General features: G+C 55.3%; 1 protein-coding gene across 3 annotated transcripts in view; it reads right to left on the minus strand.

The window, feature by feature from the left end:
- PLXNA1 (plexin A1) overlaps nt 1–22,071 on the minus strand; it is a 51,879-nt gene extending 29,808 nt beyond the window's left edge. For 2 of the 3 annotated variants that reach the window (XM_037165443.2, XM_037165441.2), the window contains exons 1-7: nt 21,866–22,071; nt 15,229–16,486; nt 12,986–13,168; nt 1,877–2,017; nt 868–968; nt 402–525; nt 162–315 (exon numbers count right to left, since the gene is read on the minus strand). In XM_037165443.2, the coding sequence (XP_037021338.1) occupies nt 162–315; nt 402–525; nt 868–968; nt 1,877–2,017; nt 12,986–13,168; nt 15,229–16,486; nt 21,866–21,882 (1,978 nt within the window). In that variant the 5' untranslated portion in view covers nt 21,883–22,071. The remainder of the gene's footprint in view (nt 1–161; nt 316–401; nt 526–867; nt 969–1,876; nt 2,018–12,985; nt 13,169–15,228; nt 16,487–21,865) is intronic. The other variant, XM_037165444.2, reaches the window with a different exon arrangement.
- Nucleotides 22,072–27,285: the final 5,214 nt, after the last annotated feature.

Below are 27,285 nucleotides of genomic sequence, written 5' to 3' on the forward strand. Positions count from 1 at the left end.
TCCCTGCCTCCTATCTATACTGCTCCCATTTGGCATCTGTTCTTTCCTTATCATGCTCCTCAATCACCACATAACAACCATTCTCTGTCCCCAACAATGATCTACCTCCCCAGCAGGAGGCCCCTTTGAGCACTGCCCAGACCCAGCTATGGTACACTTACCCTGGCCAAGAGTGATAGGTGCCACCTCCTCAGAAGAAGGTGAGTAGCAGTGGATGCGGCCATCCTCCAGGATGCTTTCAGACTCAGTGAAGTCCTCGAAGGAGCAGTTGACACCAGCTGAGAGGTCGGGCACATTCCAGGCCTGCAGCACAAGCTGGGGCCCACGTGGCAGAAGGTATGGGTGAATGGAGTCCTGTCACCCCACCCATCCTCTAGCCCTTGCTAGGTGGCCACACTCACCGGGACCTGGGACATGGTGACAGAGACGTTTCGAGGCTGCACAGTCAGCTGTACACACTGCAGCAGATCTGAGGCAAAGCGCTGAGGCTCATCTGCCCGCTCGCAGGTGTCCCGACGGGAGCAGCTGCAAGCATAGGAGGCTGGGCTTAGCATGGGCAGGGAGGTCCAAGGAGCAACCCAGCACTAATGCCCTGCTCAGCAGAGCTAAAACCTATACTGGGGAAACCCACCAACTTCACTATACCCCTTCTTTACTGGCATGTAATTGGGTGGGCTGTCACTCAGCTGCTCACAGGAAACTGCCAAACCCAAGGCACCTTGCCCAGGGAAGACCCAGAGGAGCTTGGAGAGAAGCTGTGACCACCTGAGTGCATAGTAAGGCTGTCTGGGGCCCTCCCAGGGCAGAGAGAGCCAGGCCAGGACGTCAGAGTCCTGCTGTCCCCATCTCACCCCAATCCAGACTCACATGCTATGTAGAATACACCAACCGCAGTGAGGGTCCCGAGAGCCCAGGCACAGCTCACATGATGTGTACTGCACACAGCTTTCCACTGGCACTCGTGTCACCTGGGAAGAGAAAATTCTGTTTCAGGTCCCCACCAGGGCCATCCCAGGGACCCCTGGCAGCCTCACCTCCTCAGCACCACTGTGTGCCCCTCTGACCCCATACTCCTGGGACACCCCCATCCCAAGACTTCTTCCAGCTAGGTGTATTCAAAAGCCAGTCCTGTGTGACATGGCCTTGACTGAGTTAGTCCCCTGGAAGCCTAGGGTGGTGACAACCTGGGAGCAAGTTGGTACAGGTAAGTTACCCAGAGATGAACCAAGAGAAAGAGTTATGCTTCCATCTGTCTGGACTCTGAGGTTCCAGAAAGAGCCAAGGCTCCTTGACCTGAATCCTAACCACAGAGAAAGGCTATGCCTGGCTCACCCTGACTTTGCCTGCTTGGCCGTGAAGTCCCCAGGGAGGTAGAAGAACCCAACAGCCAGAGGAGGGGCAGAAGAGAAGCAAGAGCTGACTAAGAAGAAAGGGAAGTCTTGTCCTTCCCATCTGCCTCCCAATCCCCCTTCCCCCAACTGCCATGGTTCACTGGGTAGACCAGAAGGACAAAGCTGACTGCAAGCAGGCCAGACCAGGAACCAAAGCACATGGCCTTGACAGGCTGGGCCAGGCCAGCCACAGGCTGCTGCCCAAAGTCCCCAGTGGGCAGACAAGGCCAGTGCTGAGCCAAGTCATAATCTGAAAACTCAGGGCCCGAGATGCATGCCTCAAGTCCTCCAATAACACCAATACCCATATAATGCTCTCATTCAAATATTTGTTCCTATGAGCATGAAGTCATTCAAGGAGGGGCCAGGAATTCTGTACCTGGCTCAGGAGAACCTAGAGGCAGCACAAACAGTGTGGGCCCACAGCATCATGTGTTGCTTCCTAGGCAGGCCCACCCACATGCACCTGGCAGTGTAGCACCCACCTGCTTTTCTGTCATGGCGTAGAGGTACTGGCGATCGGGGCTGAGGACCAGGTCACGAAGGATAGGGCTACCCTCTTGGGCCACCACACTTTCATAGGCCAGGGCTGGCCAGCCGCTGGGGTTGGCCGGGTCCACCAGGATCTGTGGCAGTGAGGTCCTGAGAGAAGCTATGCCAATGTCTTTATGCCCCAGCCCATGCCCACTTAAGGTGAGGGTCCCAAACCCCTCCCCACATCCCCCCTCCCCCAAAGCCCTAAAAGAACAAAGAAGCCCCACCTCAACTCCATTAGCCTTCATTAGACAAACTGCATACTGTTAAGCTGGTCCTAGCCTAGCCCCTTCGTCAGTCAACAGAGGCCACAGCCTAAGCTGCACAGCCATACCCAATGCAAAGGTGGCAGGTGCCCCTGCGAGTGCACCACCTTCCCTGTGACATTCTGGGAATCCCAGAGGAGATTCCCAGAGGAGAGGATATCTCAGGGGAAGGGGGGCAAAGAGGGGCCCGAAGGGACTGTGAGAGGTCCAGTGCAGATGAGAAGGCTAAGAAGTGAGACCCCTGGAGACTCCAAGGTGAGAAGGCTATAACAGTATGAGGGGCTGAGCCCCAGGGCACCTTAAAGTTGGAGCACCCACCCCCCAGACGAAGGCATATTTCAGATACCAAACAAACCAGGTATTAATTAACCAGCTCTTCTTCTGCAGCTTGCAATACTAAAAGTATTTTTAGTTGCTTTCACCAAACAAATGTATTTAATTAACAGAAAGACCCAGGGGACTTTCCAAAGACAAGACTCATGGGGAAGCATCTGCCTAGCTCAGCTGGTCTGGGCAGGATCTCATAGCTGCTGGCCCTGCTCAGGCCCCTCCCTGCTCTGGCTATAAGACAGGGGGCCCAGCCCACCTTTCTACCTATACCATGGGTGCAGGGACTGGGCCAGGGCTCAGCCCAGTACCCCTGGTTTGCACCCCCACACTGATAAAACAGGGCAGGTATAACTGACAGTTGGGCTGTGAGGCAGGTAAAAGCCTGTGGCTAGAACCAGCTCCAACAGAGGCTGGGCAAGGGTAGCCAGCCAGGATGAGGCACTATGTCTCTGGGCCAGAGGCTGCTGGCTGCAAGATATGGGAGGGCTGCATTCTTGAGAGCCCAGAGCCACTTCCCACCCCCACATCTGCTCAGCTGCACATCTTCTCAGTTGCCTCCAAGCCAGGCAAGCAGGCTTAAGTCAAACCAGACCAGAAAGAACAGGGCCCAATGCTGGAAAGGGGGTGGCAGACCTGGGTTAGGCCTGTAGCTGCTCAAGGGGCTTCAGCCCAGCCTCTGGGAGGAAGGTACCAGAGCCCCTGCTTGCAGAAAATGGGACAGGACCCCAACCTGAACCAGCCTTCTCCTACAAACCTCGTGTCCTGCTTAGGTGGGTGGCCTGCAGTTAGGTACTGCTCGTGGGAGCTAGAGGTCAGCTCCTTGAGACACAGCTGAACCCAGGAGAGACATAAGCCACAAGACAGGGCCAGGGAAGCCAGGAGTACAATCTCTGGACCTACATTGCCTAAGCCCTGGCTCAGATGCTCCCAGCTGTTGACTCTGGTGGGGTGCTGAAACCTCTCTGAGCTTCGCTTTCCCTACCTGTCAAATGGGAATGACAGCCCCTCCACACCAAAGCTTTTCTGAGGACCAAGCCAGTGTGCCAAACAGGGTACACGAGGTAGCCAGTCCCCACAGTAATAACCAAACCCCAGCAACCAGTCATATAGGCCTGGCAAGGCCAGTCTGGAGAGCAGCCAGGGAGCAGGAAACGAGAGAGCAGGGCAGGGCCCAAGTGGAGGCCCAGAGCTTAGACTGACTACCTTAGCCTAAATGACCAGTTAGGACTCTGGATTTCTCCCCAACGCCTGGCCCTCCCCTGCCCCCATCGCTAAAGATGCTTCCGGTAGCACCCAGAAGCCCAAGCATGACCCTATCTCTAAGTTGCAGGCCTATAACCCCTCCCCCAACACTCCAGGCTGGTCTCTCTCACGGGGAACACCTGCCCCTGGGGCCTTGACAAGGGACACATTTGAAGAGTCTGCTTAACAGAGACATTTGAGGGGCCCCAGCCTCTCCCACTCTGACTACCAAGGGCCACATGGTGCCAGTCCTGACCTCCACCTAGCCAGGTGTACACCCTCCGCCCCTATAAGGGATGAAGGTGTGGACTGAGGCATGGATGTCACATCCAGGGGACACACCAGCTCTGAGCCATGGTGAGGCGAGAGCAAGCAGAGCAGGCCTCCTCCCCTGGGTCCTGGAGAGGTGGGAAAGGGGAGGCAGGCCAGGCCTGGGCTACAGAATGCCCCTGCCCCTGGGCTGGCAGCATGCCAACTCTGACAGGTGACACCCAACAGCTGCGATGGGGAGCATGCATATCCATCTGTCCATCCACCTGCCAGACAGCCCCCAGCCCTTAAACACACATAAACAGGCCCTAGGGAGACAGGGCATTTCTGGAAGGTACAGAGTGAGGAGGGGGTAGAAGGCCCAGTCCACAAACCAAAGGGTAGACATGGGTGATAGCCTCATGCGATGCACTGAGTAGTCATGGTCCAGGCTCAGCAGCGTCCATGCATGCACACACATAATAGCTGGGGGTCCAGCTAGGAATGACCAGTCCTGGGGACATGCCTGCTGCAACCCAGCTGGTTTTCAGACTGCAGAGCTAGTGTAACAAAGACAAGTACCTGAGGTTCACAAGGGCCCTGGACTGCCAACTGGACCTGGGGACACAGAGTCTGCCCCAAAAGTGGGAGGATGAATGCAGCAAGCCATCAGGAGGGCATTCTAGGAAGAATGAGCATGCAGGGAAGACACAGGGCCAGACCACTGGCAGGACATGGGGGTACACACTACCATTAGCAGCACGCATGCTGACATCACACCCACAGCTGTCCACTCTAGGGCCATCCACCTGGGGGTAGCCCACCATGGGGCAGTTGGGCCTGCAGAGCACATAGAACACTTCTAGAGTTCCCTGATGTTCCCCTCCACCTCTAGCTGTAACCTTAGTATTTGGCAAACCTTTCCATATGTCACCATCAGAACACTCTAGGACTGGCTGCAACTGCCCTCCCTCCGACCTCAACCACAAAAAACCTCAGGGCCTAAACCTTGCCCTGCCCACAGAGATCCCTCTGCTGTGGTGCCATTCCCTACCCCTGCTGAGAAAGAAGCCCTCCCTCTACCCGGATGGCTTTAGTGAAGCTGTCCGGCCTCCCTAGGCACATCTCCCAAGCTGCACTAGGCCTGGTTACCCACCCACCCAGTGCTCTGGCCCAGTGGGGCATAGCTAGTACCACCCAGACTTTACGTGGGTTTTCCAGCCCTGTCCACTTCTCCCCTGTTCTTCCCTGTCCCTCTGTGCTGGGGAGTCCCCTGGATTCTGAGCTGAGTCAAAGGGCTATCAGTATCCCTAGGGAGGAGCCAGGCCCCAGAAACCTCTTGGAGCCAGGACAAGGCAACAGGCTGATTATGGACCGTGTACCTAACACCACCACCACTAGGGTGTTGCCTGCCCTCTTCACAGATGAGCCAGGGAGCAGGTTTGCTCCTTCACCCCCAGGTCCCTGCAGAGGGAGCCCTGCTCAGGGCCAAGGGGAGGTGGCTAAGGACAGGTGGGTGGCTCTTAGCCCTAAGTCCCCTGACCCAGGCCGGCCCAGTTGGCTGCCCGTGCATGGCCCTGGCCAACTGCTGCAGGCAGGCAGCTGACAGCCTGACCAGGTCAGCTGTCCACCCAGCCCAGAGCCAACAAAGGGCCCATTCTCCAAGCTCAGGGCAGGCAGGGGCACTGGGGTGGATTTCTGGGCTGTCCAGGCTGCTTGCCAAGGCTGGCACGCGTGCTAGCTGCCTGGAGACAGCCTGGCCCAAAAGGAGGGGAGAGGGCTCCCTGCTACACCTACCCAAGATGCTAGCCCTCATGTTTCTACCTATGAAGTGAGGGTGCACTGATTGAGCAGATTCCTGGTCTCTAGAAAAGGGTGGGGGTGAGTACAGGACCATGGGTGGGAAGATAGGCAGAGGATGGAGGCAATAGCCAGTGAGCTGGCTACACACACAGGGCCGGGACCTCATAGGCATCTCCCTCCTCCTGAGGTGTGGTTGCCAAGCCTGTTCTAAGCACCAAAAGACAGGGTGGTCATAGAAGGGGCTGCACAAGGCAAGGGAGCCTCTGCCACCCTCTCCTAGAAGGATTCGCCAAGTGGCAGATTTCATCTTCCTGGTCAGGGCCAAATGGCTGAGGTCTGGATAGACCCAGCTCCTGGACTCTTGTTTATCCCCTCATGGGCTGCCACAGGATTCCCTCTTCCTCTGGGTGGGATCAGGTTCTAAGCCCCTTCCTGGGACCATTCTCTGAAAGGCTGGGAGGAATTTTAGTGGAAAAGCAACTAGCCATTTCCTCTTAGGAATAACTGAGTAATTAAAACATGTTTTCCAAGAGGTCCTGATGGCTGTAATTGGGCCAGACTTACCTGACAAGGTATGTGGGAGAAGGTCCCAGGAATCTTATCTTTCCTACCCACAACTCACAGACATGTAAGAACAGGGACCAACCAACAAAAGCAGTCGTCCTTCATGACCCCTCAGTCTCATCTGCCAACTGAGTGAGAAGCTCAAGGTTCCCAAAGTTGGGGAGGCCAGCCTGCTGCAAGCCGCATGGAGACTCAAGGCTCAACCTTGCCATAGGGTGGAGGTGCAAAACTCTTTTGGAGAATCTGCCACTGCTGTGGAGGCTGCACAAAGCTAGGTTATGAGGCAGTGTAGACTGCATTGCCTTTCATCATATGTCATCGTCTGGGACTGTCCTGATGTAACCAGGGTGCCTACATGCAGCCTGAAACTTAGCACCTGGTGCAACCAAGGATGCTGTGGCAGACACCAGTGACCATCTGGCCTGATGTTACCTCAAACCCAAAAGCCATTTGCTGCCCACCCTCCCATTTATGATTCCAGAGCGCCACAGAGCTGGGCCCTTACACACCCACATCACCCACACTATCCCCATCCACTGGGTCCCCAGCACAACCAGGTAGACACAAGCCCCTTCCACATTCTAAAAGCCACCACAGTCCTCTGGCTCCCTGCTCCCATCTAGGCCAGCCCTCCAAAGCTTCTCCCAGATTCCTGTGGGACATCACCCTGCCTCGATGCTAACTACTGCAGGGTCATCAGTGAATTGCCCACCACATGCAGAATAAAAGATAGCCTAGGCACCAGAAAGGAGCCCTCCTTCTACCCAGATGGCTTTAGTGAAGCTGTCCGGCCTCCCTAGGCACATCCTCAAGGCTCCAATAGGCCTGGTTACCCACTCACCCACTTACTTCCTCAGGCCCCCCTCAATTCCCAGCATGCACTAGGGCATGCATCCCTGAGCTTTTGGTCATGCTGTTCCCTCCCTTCAGATACCTTTCCTGGAAGACTCCCCAATCCCCTGGACTGTTCCAGCCTTTGAACTCATCTCACTGTGCTGTCAGGGTCCTCTGTGGATCAGAGGCTCTTACACCCTGACCCACAAGAGGACATCCTGGAAGGCAGGGCCCTATCTGCCACGAAGTAGAGGAACTGCTCACTGTAAGCACTAACCTTGGGCCTTCATAAAGTTGTCCCTACAAGGATGGCCCTGAGGCGGGACATGCTAAATACTGAGCACAGGGAGGTCACTGCTAGCCTGCATCTACAATGGTCATACTTATCAAAAGTACCCACATACCCCTCCCAGGGCTGAGGCCTGATTAGCCAGACTCTACAAAAAGGAGGGCTTGGAGTACCAGACCTGTGGCAGGAGCTTCTGTTAATGTCTGTGGGCAACTTCTCTGGCTACCACATGGCATGGGCTCTGGGATAAGGGGCTGGGATGGCACTAGACAGACCTGCAGGTTGAGTAAGAGGTCTCTGCCCTTCTGGCTCAGTGCACATGGCCAGCTGCACCCAGGAGAACCACAAAGAGCAGAGCACACAGATGTCCACAGGGTACCACAGAATGCCACCCAAAGGTTCTAACAACTACTGTCCTTGGTGGGCAGTAGTACACCTGTGGGGCCCACAGGCACAACAGTGAAGACAGGAAACAGACAGCCAGGACCACTCTACTCCTTACCAACAATCCCCAGGGAAATGAACATAACCAGCACCAGTAACTTGTCATGAGCATGACTGCATACTGACCAGCCACCCCACTGGGCACTACCACATGTCCCCACCTAGTCCTAGAAACACCGGGAGATTTAGGACAAAAAAACAAACAAACCAACAGCAGATCTGGCAGCCCCTCTTTCAGGTAGAAACCCAACAGAAGTGCAGCTCTGTGCTCACAGAAGCTGTGCCCATAAGCCATGTGTGCACAGAAATTCACGAAGCAGCACTGCTGTCACAAGCCCAAGTAGAATGCATGCAGCTCCCCCAGAGCAAAACATCATGCACATATGTGTGGAGTACACACCACCACAACACAGAACCAGCCCTGGCTGCCCACACAGTAGGGGAGAGTCCCACAAAGAGCATTGAGCAAAGGAAGACAAAGGAAGATGTGCTGTGTGGCCCAAGACACAAAAGTCCCCAAACCAACAACACAGTTCCAGGGAAGATGGAGGTCAGACTGTATAGCAATCCTCAGAGAAGGGGAGTGACTACAGGTTTCAAGGGGACGAGGTACCCAGTGTGCTCTTGTATGACACTTTTGAGGCTGCCCACCCACAGCACTGTCCTGTGGGTATATCAACCTTCAGAGTGGACACCAGTCACATACTACAGGCAACCAAGTGCATGTGTGTAGGGCTCACAGTTTAACATAGGAATGCCTTCAGGCCCACAGAAGCCAACAGTGCAGGCTACCCCATGGAGCTCCTGTGGGCCTCTGGAGGACAAGCTGCTGGAGATCAACACCATGCCCCAGACACACAGGACAGAGATCCACAGGGCCATAGGAAGGTCAGGAAAAGGTGGCACAACAAGCTGAGAGACTGTGGGTCTGGGGCCCAGTTCTACCCAGTATCTCTCTTGGGACCAGCATCCCTGCCCTTAGCCTTATAAGGTTCCCCAACCTGCCTCCTGAACAGACCTAGGCTTTGGGGAGCAGGGATCCCTGATGGATGCACCAAACAGGCTTGCAGCCCAGGGGAGGGAGGACCTGGCACAGAGAATGAGAAGAGGCCCACACTGGCAAGCCCAGATGCAGGAACTTGCTGCCAACTGTTCCACATAGGTCTTGAAAGCACCACTGGACTTTCAGGATGTCTGATTTTCAGAATCCTGTCAGGGGAAAGGTGGTACAAGGGGAGTGGAAAGATGCATTCAGAGGGAAGCTTCAGAGACATGAGGGACTCTGGAGGATAAGCAGTATCCCTGTCCTTAGTAGTCCAGGTCCAGAGCAGCAACCACAGGCAAAGCAGTGATGCCTGAAGGGAAAGTAAGAACAGGCAGCTCTAGGTTTGAAGCTGTGAGCACAGGGACAGCAGCCTGGCCAGCCTAGCCCCGGCTCTGGGGGGACAAGCACTACAGCCACAGCCTTCATTCTCTCCTTCACAGAAGGATCATCACAGAGGAAAAGAATATCAGCATACCCATGGGCCATCCAACAGTCCCAGGGAGGCAGGGCCCACCCAGTGTGGAGGGAAGGAAACTCAGGACCCAAGAGGAAGGGGCTTCATCTTTGGATGGGTGCAGCCCCAGCACCCACCTAGACAGCTGTCTTGGGCCCCACCCAAGACACAAACTTATGGCTCACAGGACACAAACTTATGGCTCACAGCAAGCTTGGGTTGATCCATGATGCTTTCTTGGTTGCCAAAGCTTAACAATCAAGGGATCTCACACAAAATGCAGATGTGGGCAGACAATGCCCACAGTCACCAGAGAAGGCAGGGCTGTACTGAGGACAACACTGCATTCCTCAACCAAGACCCTGAGCCCTGCAGCAGGGACAGAACCTATGCAGGGCTAGCACCATGGCACCCCTCAATAGGCCCACAGGGCAGGGACTGTTTCCACCTTTGCTTTTCAGAAAGGGAAAGTCATACAAGCCACCAGGCTAAGGAGAGTGGACATCCACTAGCAGGAGTCCAGGGCCTATTCCCTCTTCACCCACTACAGGTACCTGAGCTGACTCCAGAGGATTCAAACCAGGGGCTTTGAGACTCAAACCTTGGGAATTCCTACAGGGCGTAGGGCATCTCCGGAGGCAACAGGAAGGGTTGGGGGTGGGATGGGCTACATGCAGGGCTGGGGCTCTGGGGGTATGCTGGCTGTGGGGGACAAGTTACCTATGTTGGGGCGGGGGGAAGCAGGTGGCAGGCAGGGCCTCTAAGGAAAAGCCAGGAAGTCAGGAAGCACCCCCCCGTCAGCCTTTAGCCACTGAAGTTGGCAGGTATTAATCAGCTATAATTTTATATAACATTTACAGGAGTCTACCCTGGGGGCCACCCATGATCCCTTGAGCTGTTCAGTCCCAGGTAGTAGGAAAAAAGAGGTCTGCCTTAGGCTTACCCAGGGAGGGAGAAGGTAACTAAAGTAGGGGCCCTCATTTCTGTCCTCCAGGGACCCATACAAAAAGGTGAGAGGCTACAGTCAGAAGCAAAGACCCTGGAGCCAGTAACCCTGGACACCAACTGCTTCTGCCTATATGCCTCTGTTTCCCCACCTGCCAAGGGTTGCTGTGACAACGCTGTGAGGTGCCAGCACACAAACACTCAATGCATGTACTAAGTGGAAAACAGAAGCACAACAGGCTCCAGGTCTGCCTGTACATCTTCACTCCTTCCTCAGGCTGTACTCAGGGAAACCATGGCTCAGAGAAGCTGGACTGGCCAACTCTAGATCACACAGCTGGTGAGGAGAGCTGAGACCACACCATGCTCAGCTATATGTACAAGATAGGTGTGAACAATGTGACAACCCCTGAAATGCCCTCTACTCAGGCAGGCACACTTGGACAAAAGGGGTACAGGTGGCAGGTCTAGGGTCGAGGCAGGGCATGCTCCTATGGGAAAGCCTCAAAACCAATGCAACAGAATCCAACTCAAAGACTGCCACCACCAGGTCAGCAGCACCTGGGCAGGCCTGACCCCATACGCAGAAAGGGCACTGTCCATTCATGCGCAGTGAATGTTCAACAGATGATTCCAGGGGTGGAAAGAGTTGGTACCTAGGATGGGGCTCTTTAAGACAGGTATGGTGGTAGGGGAAGGGGGAAGGTTGAGGAAAAGAGGAAGGGGTCTTCTGGTTTTGGCTGCTCCACACCCAATGAAGCCTCTTACTGATGGGCCTTAGTCAAACCCCACAATCCACATGCTAGGTCTGTTTTCCCTCTGTGGAAGTGGGTAGGGAGGCAGTACTAACTGGACTCAAAAGCTCCCACCCAGAGCTCACCCAGAAGACACCCTGGGGCAGGGGAATGAGAAGGAGTTGGGGAGAGGGAGAATAGGACTGCACTAACCTGTTCTCCCAGCCTTGCAGGATAGCCTGCTGCCAGCTATCAACCATTGATAGATTGGAAGAGGCTTTCCTAGGCCCAGGGAATCTGACCTCTTGCTGGGTAACAGGCTCTGTAACACCCTATGGAATGTGTCCGAGAGATCCCCACCTCCACTTCCATGTATCTGCCTCTGGCCCCTACCAGGCACAACTTGCACAACACACCCACAGAGGCTCAGAGGGCCTCCTCCCCTGCTCTCCCAACCCCATGTGTCTTCCCTAGGGTAGGAAGGAGTGCATGCTGAGTTGGGGCCTGACACCTGGGAAGGGAAAGAGCCCCACAGGCAGGCTGCAGGCAGTACCCCCAATATCAGGGCTGGGAGTGTGAGGTGGGTCATACCAGAGGACTGGTTCTGAGGGTACAGGGGCTTGCATAGATGGTGACTGATGAGTCTGCACTGGCCTGCCTCACACCCTCAGTAGCTGAAGTTATGCAGGCATTCAGCCTCACAGTCACTGTGAGCAGAAACCCGTACCATCCCAGTTGGTCTTCAGTCAGCAGCTGGGCCCCAGGGCCACCCCAGCCTGTGGAGGAGAGGTGGTGTCCCTTCTCAGAGCTCACAGAGTCTGCAAGTAGGTAGGGCATAATTCCAAGGTAGTCACCAGGCAGACATGGGGAAACCTCTCCTGTATAACCCACATGGCAGTTGAGAGCACAGGCAAGCCCAGCCTCCACCCACGGGTGCACAGGAAGCTGTGTCAGCACTAGTCCTCAGGTCAGCTTTTATTTCACTCATTAGGCTCCACTCCTGCACAGACCCTCTGGGGTACCCCCACCCTATAGTTACCCTGAGAACTTCTTCCACAGCAGGCCAGCCCTACCCTGGTCTGGTCCCCCACCCCTCAAGTCAGCCTGATCCACAAGGTGGCCTACTCCACCTGCTCCTCCAGGAAGCCCTCCCAGCCCAGTTCCATAATAGCTTGGCTCAGCCCAACACTTGCTGATAAGAAGGAAACCTGAAATCACCAGACAGGCCTTGCCCCACAGAACTCCCAGTTCTCATCCTGAGAGCCCAGGGGATGATCCTAAAGCTGGTCCCTGTCACTCTGCAGTCAGTCACCACACTCTACTCATATCAGCCACTGGCAGGTGGAGGTAAAGGGTGCTACCCTTGCTCTGCCCTTGGCCTTGCTGCCTTCTCAAATGGTGGGTGGGCCTCCCTCACAGCACAGGACTACCTCATCAGACACTGGATCACCAGGAGGAGAGGGAACCCAGGCAGGCATGCCTGCCCCTACCATCCACTCACAAACTTCCAAAGTTACCATGTGTCCTCAGAGAGCAGGGCCAGCATCTCTAGGGTGCAGGGGAATGGCAGAATAGATAGCCAGGCCCCTCACAAACCCTGACCTGCCCAGCCAGTGTCTTTATAGTGTCAGATGCAAAAGAGACTCCCAGAAGGAGCAAGGGAAAACAGGCAGGGGCCCACTGAGGTACCCTGGCCCACCCTTTACTACTCGCCCAAGCCCCCATGGTCACTGAACCTAGCACAGGGGCGGTGCCCCCACCTCTTCATATACCAGATCTGGCCTCTAGGTCACACAGCAATGCTATCTCCTACCCACAGTTCCATCCGCCCCATCACGTCACCCGCATCCCCAGGCCTGACCTTTCGGATGTGGCCACTTCGCGTGCCAGTGAACACCACAGTGTGGCCCCGGTAGTCATAAGCAGCCACGGCAGTCAGACCATCCTCCTTGTCCACAAACAGAGGCATGCCCTCAATAGTAATCGTGCCCCCCAGGGGCTGGTTGAAGTCCTGTCCGCAGAAGTCATCGTCGATCTGTAGGGGCTACGGGAGGGTAGAGGTGAGTCTCTGGGTTGCCCAGCCTATCCCAAACACCTTCTCCCTGAGAGCAGGGCCTGGAAGCCAGGACCAGCCAGGTCTACTAACTGACAGTGCCTACAGAGGGTCTTCAGAGGCAAGCATGTGGCCACACAGAACTTATGTGGTCTGGGGCACTGCCCATACAGATCTGAGGAATGAAGGACTCCTGAACCAACTCCACAGATGGAACAACCCAGGCTCCTTGAGGCTGCCCGAGGCCCACACAGACCCAGGGCTAGACCCATGTCTCACATGCACACTACACACAGACCCCACACCCAGTTTTGGAATGGGAGGATTAAAGAAGGAGGCAGCCTAGGAAAGGCCAGGGTGCAGCCAAACAGGAGGCCAGGCCCACTGCACCAGTGACAGCCACAAAGAGGCAGGGGATAGCCGCGGGTGGGGGATGGGAGGCACATATCCTGTCTTAAATGGTTTATTCAAGACAGGAGACAAGGGTCAAACCTAACAGGCAAAGGGAAGGGCCCCATCTCAGGAGGTGACTGAGCACGAAGTTCCAGAGAAGGCCTGGAAACAGGGAATATGGGGGCTGCTGCTCCACCACAAGAGGGAGAGAGAACAAGGTGAAAGAGGCAGGTTCTAGGTGGATGACTCCGGTCAAAGGTTTGCAGGGGGAGAGGTCACCAATGAGGTACAGTCACCAGGACTAAGAGCCAAAAGGGGACAAACAGATAGAAAAATAAGGTCAGGGCTGGGCCAGGGTCCTGGAGGGGCCCCAAGATAGTGACCTGGCTGGGGAAGACCACAAGGAAGAGTGAAGAGGACGTGAGGAAGAAGTGGGAACAATGCCCAAGGAAGGGGCAGAGCTGGCCATGGGCACAAGGAATGCCAATCGCACAGTATGACCTTAGCAGAAACCACCCCTCCAAGCCTCAGTTTCTCTACTTGTACAATGGAGATAAAACATCTTTCTTGAAAGGCTAAGAAGAGGATGGACAATGCATCTGCCTAGTGTACCTGGGACCCAATGTGGAAATGGACCTGTCATGAGGCCCCCACTGTACAAGAAGGCCCCCACTGGACACGAGAAGTGGACCTTCGTCGTCCTACCTGCCCTAGACACAAACCAGTGTCACTCTCAGTATAAACATGCTGAGGCCTAAGTGGTTTTCCCTAGCCCTCCCAACAATTCCTGGGTAGTAGGAGTAGTAGGGCTGAGGTCTGTCTCTGGACGTCCCCAACACAGGTGAATTCTCAAATCCTAACACTCGCAACCTTGAACAAGTTTCCCACTAAGCCTGGTGTCTTCCTCTGAAAAACAGTGGATGCTACTACCTGGCTGAATGAAAAGCAGCTGGCCCCAGGCCAGCCCGACCAGGACCTAAAGACAGGAGCTATGGCTGCCAACTACTGAGCTCCCAGCATACATGTACTTAGGCAGCCCCAATGTCAGGGCTAGTATTGTCTGATTACATTGCCAGGTGAACTGCCAGGGCAAAGAGGCCCAGGAGACAGACACATGGCCAGGTGCCCAGGACGAGAGTGAACAGAGCCTCTTGACAGGGGACTGTGAGCCAGACAGTGTCTGGTGCCCACCTGACCCTGGTCTGCCCCAGCTCTGCCTCTCTGGCTAGTTGTGTGGCCCTAAACAAGTCACCTATCTCTCTGAGTCTCAGAGACCACATCTGTAAAATGGAGACTAGCTGGAGCCAGCAAGCACCCAGAATACTGCCAAGCACCTGGTCAAATCTCTGTCCAACAGGGGCTTGTGGACTGGTGGACATGGTACTGTTCCCTTACCCCCACCTACTGAAGGAAGAGGACAGCACATACCTGCAAGCTGGCTCTGAGGCCAATACCAAGGGGGCAGCCCCTATGGTGCTGCAAGCCTCTAGGAGACAATGGGCAAGCAGCAGCACCTGGCACAGGGCAAGTGCCACATGGGCATGTGGTCAGCATTGCTATTGTTTCAGAGAATGAGGTCACTGGGAGCAAAGGCTGCCCAGTGGGTGAGGCTGGCAGGACAGAACAGCATCACCCAAGGAGGTGAGGTGCACACTCACCGAATTGATGCAGCCCAGCTCCTTGTTGAGCAGCCAGGGCAGTGAGAGCTTGCCTTCACCACGGTAGCAGGACTGGATACGCTCCTTGATCTTCTCCTTGATGGCTCTAAGTGTAAACAGGCACAGCACTGATTCCTTAGGTGGCTTCACCCGGTTCTTCTGGCCCTGAGCGAACACGGTGAAGAGCACATCCTCATCATCAGCCAGGCCCAGCTGGTGGGCCAGAGCACTGCCAGGCCTGCTCAGATAGGCGTCCTGCACCAGGCGGTACTCCACCCCTGCCTGCTCACAGCCGATGGGGAACTCAACATACGAGTAGAACTTGGGGTCATTGACACACAGCCGCACAATCTTGGAAGTGAAGAAGTGCTCGCCAGCAGCATCAGGAGAGGTCAGCTGTGTGTCCAGCTGCAGAGTGAGGTAGTACACAAATTGCTCACTGCGGAAGCTGTACACATAGTAGATGTCAAAGGCTGGGAACTTGGACAGTGTGTCCGAAGGGATCTTGAGCTGTGATGACACAAACTCATCCTGGTACACAAAGCTGAACATGTCCGCATCCTCCTCATTGGCCATGAGTCGGCGGCTGGACAGAGTGGGGAAGTATTCGGACTTGCCATCAATGGGTGTGCCCACGAAGAGCTTGGCCTGGGCCTGGCCTGGCGGCCCAGCAATTAGCACACCTGCCATGCTGCCAGCCTCACGCACACTGGACAGGTAGTGCTCCTTGCGGTGGTGTGGTTCACCCAGCTTAAAGAGGTCATCCAGCCGCAGAAACTGACAGATGCCCTGGGAGGCACTGCCACAGGCTAGCAGGCGGTTAGCAGCATAGTCCAAAAGCAGCAACTTGTTGACATTGTCAGTGCTGCCCAGGCCATGTGGGCATGATTGCACACTGGGTGGTGGGTAACACTTCTCATTGTCCTCCACAGGGCCTGTCACATGAGCCCGCAGCAGTGTCAGGTTCCCCGACAACTTGTAGATGCGGTTCACCGCACCCACATACACATCACCTGTCTGCTCATGGACCACTAGGTGGGTAAGGCCCCAGTCGCTGGCTGAGAAGGTGCGGAAAACAGGCTGCAAACCCCTGCCTGCCCTAGTGGCACCCGCAACTGCCCGAATAATCCCCAGCAACAGTAACAGCATAAAGAGCAGCCACAGGCTCAAACGTAGCAGTGGCATGGCAGGCCCGGGCCTTAGGCCTCGGTGCTCAGGTCCTCCAGAGATGTACATCACGGGGCCAGGAGCTTCATCCCTGTGGGGAAGACAATGAAAGGGGGTGTGAGTGTGGGCAGGGCCTCACCCCCAAGGGGGAAGACATGCCCACATGCCATCTCCTGAGCTCTCTGGCCTGCCTGTCCAGGTTGGGACATCCCATGCTCCACAATCTAATCCTGGAGAAAGCAGAGGTGTAGAGAGGACACCTTCCTCGCCTAAAGCCCTGCAGACAGCAAGCAGTCCAACAGGAGTCACCAAGATCAAGCCTGTGATCCAAGACATAGCACACGACACTTGTCTAGCCAACAGACATGGACCATGAATGCCTAGACCTGCCATTGCTGGACAGGTGGAACAGAGTAATAGATCCAGGAACAAGGCAAGAGAGAAGATCTGGGGTCTAGACTGGGAGCCATCACCTGACTCAGAGCCTCCCCATGTCCTAGGAGCAAGCCTTCCAAGCCCCAAGCTCCCACAGCAGGTGACAGCCTGTGTCCTAGGCTCTGGGGACACATGCTCCCTTGCAGGCCCTGGACAATCCTACTCACAGGCATTACCCCCACCACAGATGAGGACATATGGGCAGCAACTCTCAATATGGGCAGAGGGCAATATGGGTCACCTTGGCCCTAGGGCCAACCCCTTGCTGGACCTTGAGCCCCGTTACTCTGAGGACTGATACAGAAGCCAAGTTGTGTGCATCTCCCACCTATCATTGCCATCCCCAGCCAAAAGGTGCCCTCAACCTGCCCCCTCAACCCCCACCCCATGCTCCAACCACTCCCAGGTTTCCTGGTCAACTGCCTCTGAGTTCCTCTTCGAAATCCTCAACCCAACTCCAAAGACAGAGATATTTCTCCAAAGAGAAAGGAGAACAGGGACTCCCTGAACTCCACCCCTCAGCAGTAGCCATCTCTCCCCAACCTCCAGTCCACAGGCTCACCTTCACCTGCCACTCCTCCCTACCTCATCACACTTCCAGCACCATCTACCCTCATACCAGGCCCCAGGAATGCCCATGACCCTAACCCATGATCCCCGTATCACATCGCCCCCTAGACCTCCCCCAATCTGCCTATCCCTCTCCTACCTGGATGACCATAGCACTGCCTCTCATGCCCACCTATAGCCCAGTCTCCACATGGTAGCTCGACCACTTTTCTGAAATGCACGTAAGGTCACCAGGCCCTGCAAATCCTGCCATAGCTCCCCTTGCTCTGGAAAAATCTCATCTCCCCCAGTCCAAAAGCTAACAGTCAGGAACTGGGTTAAATCCAGACTCTGTAACTGTAACCATGCAACCCTGAAGAGGGATCACTCCTCTTCCCCAGCCTCAGTTTTCCCATTTATAAAAAGAGGAGAACAAGAGCTTCTCTCTCATGGGTAAAAAAGGGAAGGTCAGGGCACTCCTGCAAGGTGCCATCAGCAGGGGTAGCCTCTCCATGCCAGCAAAGACTCCGCCCTGGCTCTGCCAGATGTACTGGGGCCTCTTACCAAATTCCTGGCTGGAAACTGAACCCAGAGATGCTGAGTCCCAACTGCAGGTAGGTGCTGGCAGGAGCTGCACACATCCTTTGCTCTAAGACAATTCTCCTAATATAGACCAACAACCCCATTTTACAGGTGGGGAAGCTGAGGCCTACAGGACTTTCTGCCAAAAGAACCTTCTGCCAAGGTTGGGAGATGGGCACAGGGTAGCTGGCTCCTAGACAAGGCCCAGCAGTCTCTGGGCCTCCATGTCTGCCTTCCCCTGGACCCTTGGACTTTCTGTCCCCTCTTCTGGAGTGCTCTTCCCTTCCCTGCCCCCACACCCCTGCTCGGTTTCAGCTGCCCCTCTGACCTGCTGCTACCTGACGTTAGCAGCTGCTCCCTCACAACCAGTTACCCAGTTTGAATTTGCAGCACAAGACTTGCTAATGGCCATTGTTACTTGTTGTTCCCAGATGCTCCTCCCACTAGACTGACAGCTCCCTCAGAGAAGGGCCAAGCTCTGTGGTTTGCCTCTGTATCTCCAAAGCTGACCCCAGGAGCCAACACTTGTGAATGAATGAATGAATGAATGAATGAATAAAAGAATAGGTCCAAACAGAGCAGGACCTACTTTCTCACTTTGTTCTCACTTCCCACACACCCTCTGCCCAGTGAATGCCATACTCAGGCCTCAGAGAAACTGAGGCTTGAGAAGCAAGAGACATTAGCCAGGATCCTACCAGCAAGAAAATCAGGTTGTGCTGCCTTGCAGGACCCTCCCAGCAGGCTATATCAGGTGCCTTTCCTTGAGGATCTCTGCCTAAACTTAGCCCCAAGAACTACAGCCACCAGGGACCTCTGCTGGCAGCCAGGAGAGGAGGCCCCAAATCCCCACACCCTAACCCCAGCTCAGGAGCCCAAAGCAGCACAGAGAAAAGGCTCCTCACAGTGGCAGCAGGGACTGGGCCAAAAGCTGAGTGCATGTGAACACCAAAGAAAACATGAATCACTCACCGTTTATCAGACCTGCAATTACCAGGGGCTGGGCTCTCCCCTCCTCCAGGATAATTATATGTTTTAATGCAATTACGGGCCCTACTTTTTATATTAAACAGAGGGATCCATCCAAACTCTGGGGCTACCACTCTCCTTCCCCCACAACAGAGGCTGCAGGGGTGGGGGGGGGGGCAGGCCAAGGGGAGGAGAGGGGAGGGGCAGGCCAAGGGGTTGGGACTGCTTGCCAGGAAAAGGGGGATCTGGAACCCAGGGTTGGGTTCCTCAAGCCCACCATCTCACAAGGGTGAGCAAACATGTCTGGGCTATTTCCCCTATCTTAGAAACAGGGTGCCCAGGGCTCAGACAGATTCAAGGTCACCCAGCTAGTCCTGGCAGGACAGGAACTGATTCCTACACTCCTACAGAGACCTGGATGGCCAGGCTTGCAGGAATCCCACATACCTCTGACTTGTCCAGGGAAAAAATGCATTCATTCCAAAAAATGCATTCATGCCAGGGTGCTGGGGAGGACCATGCTAGGCTAGGGAAGGGGAGCAACACATATGCTGTGCTCTGTGGCTGAGAGGGGCTGGGAAGGAGCAGAACCAGCCCCTATGGTCTGGGGAAGCTCCCCCAGGGAGCCTGTTCACCTGTTCTAGAAAGACCACTGCACACAGGAGCTAGTTGGGGAGGAGGCACCCTAGGTGACTAATAGCAAGAGCAAAGGCCTGGGGTGGAACCTCCTGGACCATGCAGAGGGAACTGAAAATGACTGCAGCTTCCCAGCATGGAAAGCAGGCTATGCTAGGGCCCTGTCAGAGCTCAGGAAAACAGGCTATGTTAGGGCCCAGGCTGGGAAGGAGAAGCTGAACTGGTGTTGTATGTACCAGATGGGGGTGAGGTGAGGGATAGAAAGGCCAAGACAGAGGCTGACAGGTCTGGCACAGCAGGTTCCACTCCTGGACTGGATGGACTCAGTTGTGCAGCAGAGTATGGGGTGAGCAATGTCCTCTGTCCTCCCAGACAGCCTCCCCCCACTACTCTTGTTCACCCTGAGAAACAAAAACCCTCACTGATTCAGAGAGGGCCCAAGCCCTCTATTTCTGGCTTGGGATCCTGCTGGGGCTTGGACAGGTTGGGGCATGGGGAGCCCGAGAAGATACTGCTATCCTGCCCAGTGGTATACCATTATCAACCAGGACAGAGAGCTACCTATCATCCCACCTCCCCCAACAAAGACCTGGGGAGGTGGTCCCAAAATAACCAATTCTCCCACCACTGCAGTCCTGTTTCTCAGGAAAAGTGCCTCCACTTGGCCTTTCCTGGAAGTGATGCCCTCTTCTCCCGGCCAGTTTTAGACACAGGGTACCTTCCTGGGATATCAAAATTCGAAAACCACCTCAGGGACACAGGAGGCCAGCAAGGGCTGTCTGCTTTTTCCATGGCACCTCATCTGTCCCCTACTCCCCAGCACATACCTCAACCATAAAGGGGCTTACTAGACCTCCATCCATGCTGTCCCCTACCTGACATGCCCTTGCTGGGCTTCTCTGTACCCTCCCAGGCTGACTTGCAGCCTGGCCCTGAAGCAGAATGGACTGCCTCTAGCATTGCAACTGAGTGCTCCTCAGGGCTGGGCAGAGTCTTGGCTACCTGGTACAAAATCTGGTCTCTCCTGCACATCCCAAAGCCAGCAGGGAACCGAGGATACCTGGAGGGTGTTCCACAGGGGCCAGGAGAGCAAAGGCTGAATCCCACCCCAACCCACCCCCCTAGTCCCTACCCAGACCCAGAGAACTAGCCTCAGAGGGGGAGGTACAGAAGCCCAGGCTCAGATGCCAGAGGCACCGGCCACATAACCCCCAACACACACACCCCTTCCTTTCAAGGGGCGTGGCCCCCGCACCCTAAAGAACAGCAATGGCAGCTCCAGGCTCTGAACAGTCAATGGGTCCCTCTCACCTCTCTCCACCCCTTTCCCAGGCTGCAATTTCGATTTCACAGCATGCAGGAGACTCCCTGGAAGCCCCGCTCCCCCTACCCAGAGGCAGCCCGAAATCAGCCATGCCGCCTCCAGCTACGGTGCACACCAGGCCCAGACTCTCCAGGAAGCAATCGGAAGCCTCCGAGGAAAGCAGACTGACCCTGGAGAGGCTCTACCAAGGGGAGTCCGAGGCCCCAGCGAGCAGGGCGACTGCCGAGGAGGCACCCGCACCGCCCCCTCCTAGCCCCGGTGCGCGGCCCTGTGGGCGGGCGGGCGCACAGACACAGCGCCCATCTCCCGGCACCCCACGCCAGGAGGGGTGGGGACAGGGATGGGGTGGGGACGGGGCGGGTCCGGAGGAAGCTGCTCTAGCTTCCACCATAGGGCCCTGAGGGGCGACAGTGGGCACAGCCCCGCACTCCCTTCTCTGGCTCCCGCGGCCCTGCCGGGGCCTGCACAGCCCGGCCCGGCCCTGCCGACCGGCAGAGGTCCTGCCCGCGGTCCAATCTACGGGCGCGGCCTGGGCACCCGCAGGGCCCTTCCCGCGGGGCAGCGGCAAACTTTCTTTCCAGCCTTTGAGGAGAGGGCAGCGCCGGCCCTAGCCTCGCTGCGCCGCAAAGAGCACTGCCCCGCGGTGCTCCGAGGGCCGAGCCCGGCCGGCAGGGAAGCCAGTGGCGCAGGGCCTTGGGCCAGGTCCGACCCCGGCCGAGTGGGGACCGGACTAGTTCAGCGCCTGCACAGCGGCCACGCCGGACACACTAGGGAGTCGGGCCGCAGCCGCAGGGGCACGCGGACACGCGCGCCGCAGTACCCCACGCACACTCCCCGCCCTCCGGGTCGCACGTCCGCGTCCTCCGGAGGCCGCCGCCGCCGCGGGCCGGAGGGCGTCTCCCCTCCGGCCCACCCTAGCTTGGGACCCTCGCCAGCACCGCTCCCCGCTAAGGGGAAAGTTGCGCCCCTACTCACCGGCTGCCCCCGGGCATGCCCCGCCGAAGGCCATTGCCGCGTCCCACTGCCGCCGCCCGCTCAGCCGCGGGGCCGCCCAAGCCGCACAGGCCGAGGCCACCGCCGTACCCGGGCTCCGTCGCGTGGCCGCGTCGCCGCTGCCCAGCATGAATGGGACGCTCAGCCCCGCGCGGCTGCGGACCAGCCTCGATCTCGCAGCCCGCTGAGTGCCGTGCAGCGCGCCTGCGCGGCCCGAGGCCGGGGGCGGGGCTGGCGGGGCTGGCGGGGCAGGCGGGGTTGGCGGGGTTGGCGCGGCGGTACCCGCAGCAGCCTCTAGAGGGCGCCCAGTCCCGCGCAGCGCTCCCGCCTTGTCCCACCGCTCGCTTTCAAAGGGCGATGCAGCTGTCGGCTTTAAATGGCTCGGCTCGGGGGCCGCGGCGGGACGTCCACAGGTGCCCCCCCCCCGTGTCCGGGCTGTCCCGAGCCTCTCCAGGGGCTAGGAGCACAAATTCCGTTCATGGAAAGGTAAACCGAAGCCCGAGGAGGGAAAGTGCCCTATCCAGGATCCTGTAGCGCTGTAGGTCCTCAGCTCTTGGACTCGGTGACCTCAACTGCTGGGTGGGATGTGTACCCTCTCTAGTGTGCAAAACAGCGCCTTGCACCGGCTGAGCAGCAAGGCCCACCCTACTCTCCTCCCTGCTGCATATTCATTGATGCGGACGAGACCCTGGAGGAAAGTTGAGTTCTGAGATGGGGGCGTGGCAGGACGGGAACCCGGCAGCCCTGGACCGCGGCGGCGTGGACGGGGGCGCAGTGGCTGGGGCTGTCCAGCAAGAGGACAGATAACAGTCACCCGTGACGGTGCTTTCCCTGTGGCCTGCAGATTCCGAGAGCCGCCCAAAGATGTGGGGGCGGGGAGGCCTCCTAGCAGAATGCCCCAGGCAAGGTGAGACCAGGTGCAGGAGCGCCTCAAACCTAAAGAACCAGCAAACCTCCTGGTGGGCAGGAGAGCTGCGTAGATGAGAGAGCAACAGAGTGCCTCCGTGTTCAAGCTGTGTGAGAACCTGACTGTCATCCCCACAGAGGAGAAAATAGTTGTAGTCTCAGGTAAGGAACTTAGATTGGCCAACGGTTCCCTACCGCCTCGTTCCTCTTGCTCCCCTGGAACAGCCGCTATCCTATTTCAGGGTTAATCCCTCCCTCGGTTTTCTTTGTGTATTTTCAGTGTAGCCTGCTGCTTTGCTGTGCTTGCTGTGGAGCATCACAGAATTCTGATCTGCTAGATGTGAAGACCCATACTGGTGGTGTTGCTGATGGGCAGTTTGTTCACTCTGCTTTGTAGTGTTCTTGCATGCCGTACTAGTCATCCCTTCTGTTGATGAGCCAGTGCCCCTGGTTTACGGCCACTGTGCAGTGAGCTGTTTTGGACATATCTTTGTAGGCTGTTGGCAGCAGTTACACCCTGGGGTGGACTGTTAGGTAACCAGGTATGTGTGTGTTTAGCTTTGGTGGATAACCCAAAACAGTTTGTCCAAGTGATAGCTGGGTTTGCAGTCCTGCAGCACTCTGGCAAGGTCCCAGTGTTATTGTAAGTAGCTAGATATTAGTAAAGGAAGGAAGCAAAGGGAATCTGACTCTGTTGAGCCTTGTGGGCTAAGGAGCTGAATTGGACACTGGGCCTGTTTAGCTGGGAAGTTGCAGCATTCATTGGCTCCCTAGGGGATTACAGCATTGTTCCTCCAAGAGGATTCGTGCCTCTTCCTCCCCCGTGTAGGTAGGAAGGACCAATTTTTCAATCTTCCCAGGATACAGCCGTCCATCTCCCCTCCCCCAGACTACATGGGGAAGAAATAAACAATAAAAAGGAAATTCCTCTGCTGGGCACATGCCCAGTAGAAGCCAAGATGACAAGGGGGAGGTACTTCCACTTTGAGGCATGCACAATAGAAGCTGATATGGTGGTCATAAAGTCCTGTCTGTCTAGTCTGGGGAAAAGAATAGATGTAGAAAATGGATTGGTTAGGGGGAGGACCTAGTGCCAGCCTGCAAAAGATTGGAAAGTTTATTGGTTAGTTTGAAGAAGGTCCTGGTCCCTCTCAAGGCAGAGATGATATAATCTGATATAACCCCAGTTTAACAAGAATCAGCCTTTCTCTCTCTTCCCCCCTCCCTTCCTCTCCCCCTACTCACACATGTGCTCTCTGGGTCACTCAAACCCTGTTCATTCATTTGTTCAGGTGTTCTTTCTCCATAGCAGCTATGTGGCCATAACAGCTTCCTGGGGCCAAGAGCAGACAGCACACGCCTGGGCACAGTGCCAGCCAGAGTGTAGCTGGGAACAGACTACGCTAGCTGAATGGCAACAAACAGGGACTAAATTGGATTAAGTTTAGGCATGGCATATAACTTTTGGGCCTTGACTTTTATATTGGGCTGGATGAAGACCAGACTGGATTTTTTTCACAGTGGGATAGATGGAGATGAGGTACTTGGAACCTGGGGGTAGTCTTCTATTTCCACCCAAATAAATTTTACAAGCAGACCTCACCCTCCCTTGTGGGTCCCCAAAAATGTTTTTCTCACAACACTGCAAGGACCCCATTTTTGCTGGCAATACCAGCATTCCTCATCTTCACCCATGCTTGGTACTGTTGCCCTGGAGTTGTTGTCCATCTGGTGACATGCACTGATTTTTTTAACATTTTATTTATTTATTTTTAGAGAGAGATGGAGGAGGGAGAAAGAGGAGAGAAAAATCAATGTGTGGTTGCCTCTTGAGTGCCCCCTACTGGGGACCTGGCCTGCAAGCAAGGCATGTTCCCTGACTGGGAAGGAAACCAGAGACCCTTTGGTTCCCAGGCCTCACTCAATCCACTGAGCCACACCAGCCAGGGCACATGCACTGATTTTTTTTATTGTGGCTTTAATTTGCATATCCCTGAGTGAGAGTGAGCATCTTTTTTCAAAAGTCCTACTTAGTATTTCATTGAACAAGCACTAATCTTGCACTGAATCTACACAGGACTCTGCTACTTTTAACAAATGAGTAAACTGAAGCAGGAGAGGAAAGGTGATTTTCCCAAGTTCCCTGGCTGGAGGGTGGCAGAGCTGAGAGGCTAACCCCAGCAGTCTAGCTCCATAATCCGTGGTCTCAACTCAGTCTCTCTGCTATACTGCACACTCATGAATCAGCAAACCAGACACAAGCACCACCCTTCCTCGTGGACTTCTGAACCATACACCTGGGTGTGGATTCTGGGGTGGTTAGTTAATAGGCAACAAGTCCTGTCTGTTTCCAAGCCCAGCTTTCCTATTCTCTGAGAAGGAGTTGGAGACCTGTCTGAGAGATGTGATGAGGAGGTATGAGTTTGAGCATGATAGTGGGCTTGAGGAAATGTCCATCCCTATTCCCTGTGTTGGCACCAGTGCTGTTCCCACCACTCTGCTCCTTGCTAACCTATCCTCTGTGGAGCCACTAAGGCAGGCACTTGTCAAGGCCATTCTCATTCTGGCTCCACAGTCTCCAAGAGCCAGGGCCACTCTATTAGGATCCAGCCTTCTGTCTTCACTGTCTCATGGAGTGGCTTAGGGGGGCTGCTAGGCTCTGGGTGGCAGTCTGCTCATAGTTAACATGGCACCATCTTGTCCTACAGTTGCCCAACCAGGAACCACAGTGTCCTCCTGAACACCTTTCCCTCTCCCAGTGCCCCTGCATCCCTGAGCCCTGTGGATTCTCTTTGCAAACATTGCACCAGATTACACTTCTTCCCTCTATCCCCACTCTGTCTGCTGCTCCTGCTCATATCACCACTCTGTCCACTCCCCACACAGCAAAGGCAAGTCTTTCCAAGATGGAAATTTGATTATGTAACACTGGACTGTCATACACACCATCAGTTTCAGGAGAGCCATAGGCCCCAGCACCATTGAGAAAACCACAAGACTTTTAGAAGACAACAGAGCAGATTACTCTTATGACTGTGGGCTAGGGGTGATTTCTTCAACACATCAAAAATAAATAAATAGAGGAAAACATAAGTCAATTTGACTACCTTACTATTAGTTATTTTTTGTTCATTAAAAATTAGAGTTCATTGAGATTTATAAAAAGGAAATGGCCAGACAAGCCAGGATTTAGGGAAAAATACTTGCAATGCGTGTTTTTCCAAATATGCATATTCATGATATAGAAGGAGCTCCTAGGAATCAATGAGTAAAAGACAACAATCCAATAGGAACATGGGGAGAAGACCCCAACAGGCAGTTTACTGAAGAGAAAATGATTAATAACTGTTGCTCCAATGAGCCCAGTGCAGCAGTGCCTGCTCTCTGGAGCTCCAATGAATCCAGGGGCACCCGACCTGAATTTAGCTAGGAGCTCTTCACCTGTGTGAGTCTGAGTGCCTGGGTGCATGTGCATGTGTGTGTGTGTGCCCTGACACTACTACCCACGGAGGTCGCCCCCATGCAGTTAGAGAGGGGGAAGCCTCAGCTGGATTTGTACCAGGCATCATGGGGGTAAAATAGTGGGACAACTTGAACCCTTCCTTTCTCGGTTTTCTCTGTGCTTTTTCTCCTATTGACCAAGCAGTTCAGAAGGGCATGGGGATTGTTGGATGGCATGGAACAATTTTGAGGAATGACTCTCACTGGGGTTTGAGAGGAGGCTCTCACCACAGGAGCAGCTGCTAAGGCCACTTCTGCATACTATTGACTCAGAGCTTTGAACAAAAGTAGATTCAAGGGTGCCTTCTTTTTTCCCACAGTGGGCCCCCACCACTGATGGGTAAGCAGGAGGCCAAGGGATGGAGCAGAGGGTGTACTGGGTACCCCAAACCCTTGTGGCATGCCTGGCTACTGGGCTCAAAGCTAGAATCATCCTGACTCCTGCCTGTGCCTTGCCCGCCATGTCAGAACCATGTCTCACTTTCTCCACTCCTGTCACCTCCTACCCCAAGGATGTGAAGGTTTTCTTACTCACCAGCTTTCACCTGCCCCTCCTTACCCAGCTCTGTGTGACCAAAAGATTCTGAAAGAGGAGAAAAGGTAGAGACCCTCCCTGCACAGACCCTCCAAGGATTCCTTCAACACACAGAACACCTCCACCCCAACCCCATGTTATGTACACATACATGCATATACACTGGGGACAGGCATGGAGCGGGTGTTCCCTGGGAGTTCTTTCATATTTGGTGGGGACTTGCCCTGGGCTGTCAGGGTATGAGTATGAAGTGCTATGAGTTATCTTGGCTTCTCCCCCCATGCACCTCTGGGGTGGTGCTATCAGCCACAGACCCATGCAGCTGCTGTGGATACAGCAGCAAGCCACAGACATTGCTGCATTCTAGAAGCCCACTCTGGCTGCTAAGTATAGAGAGGATTGAGGGGCCCATCCAGGGCCCACAGATATCTCCACAATCCAAGCTTTTGGCACATTGGTC

The sequence above is a fragment of the Artibeus jamaicensis genome, unplaced genomic scaffold (assembly GCF_021234435.1).
Source record: "Artibeus jamaicensis isolate MK-2021 breed Jamaican fruit bat unplaced genomic scaffold, CSHL_Jam_final contig_558, whole genome shotgun sequence".
NCBI lineage: Eukaryota > Metazoa > Chordata > Mammalia > Chiroptera > Phyllostomidae > Artibeus > Artibeus jamaicensis.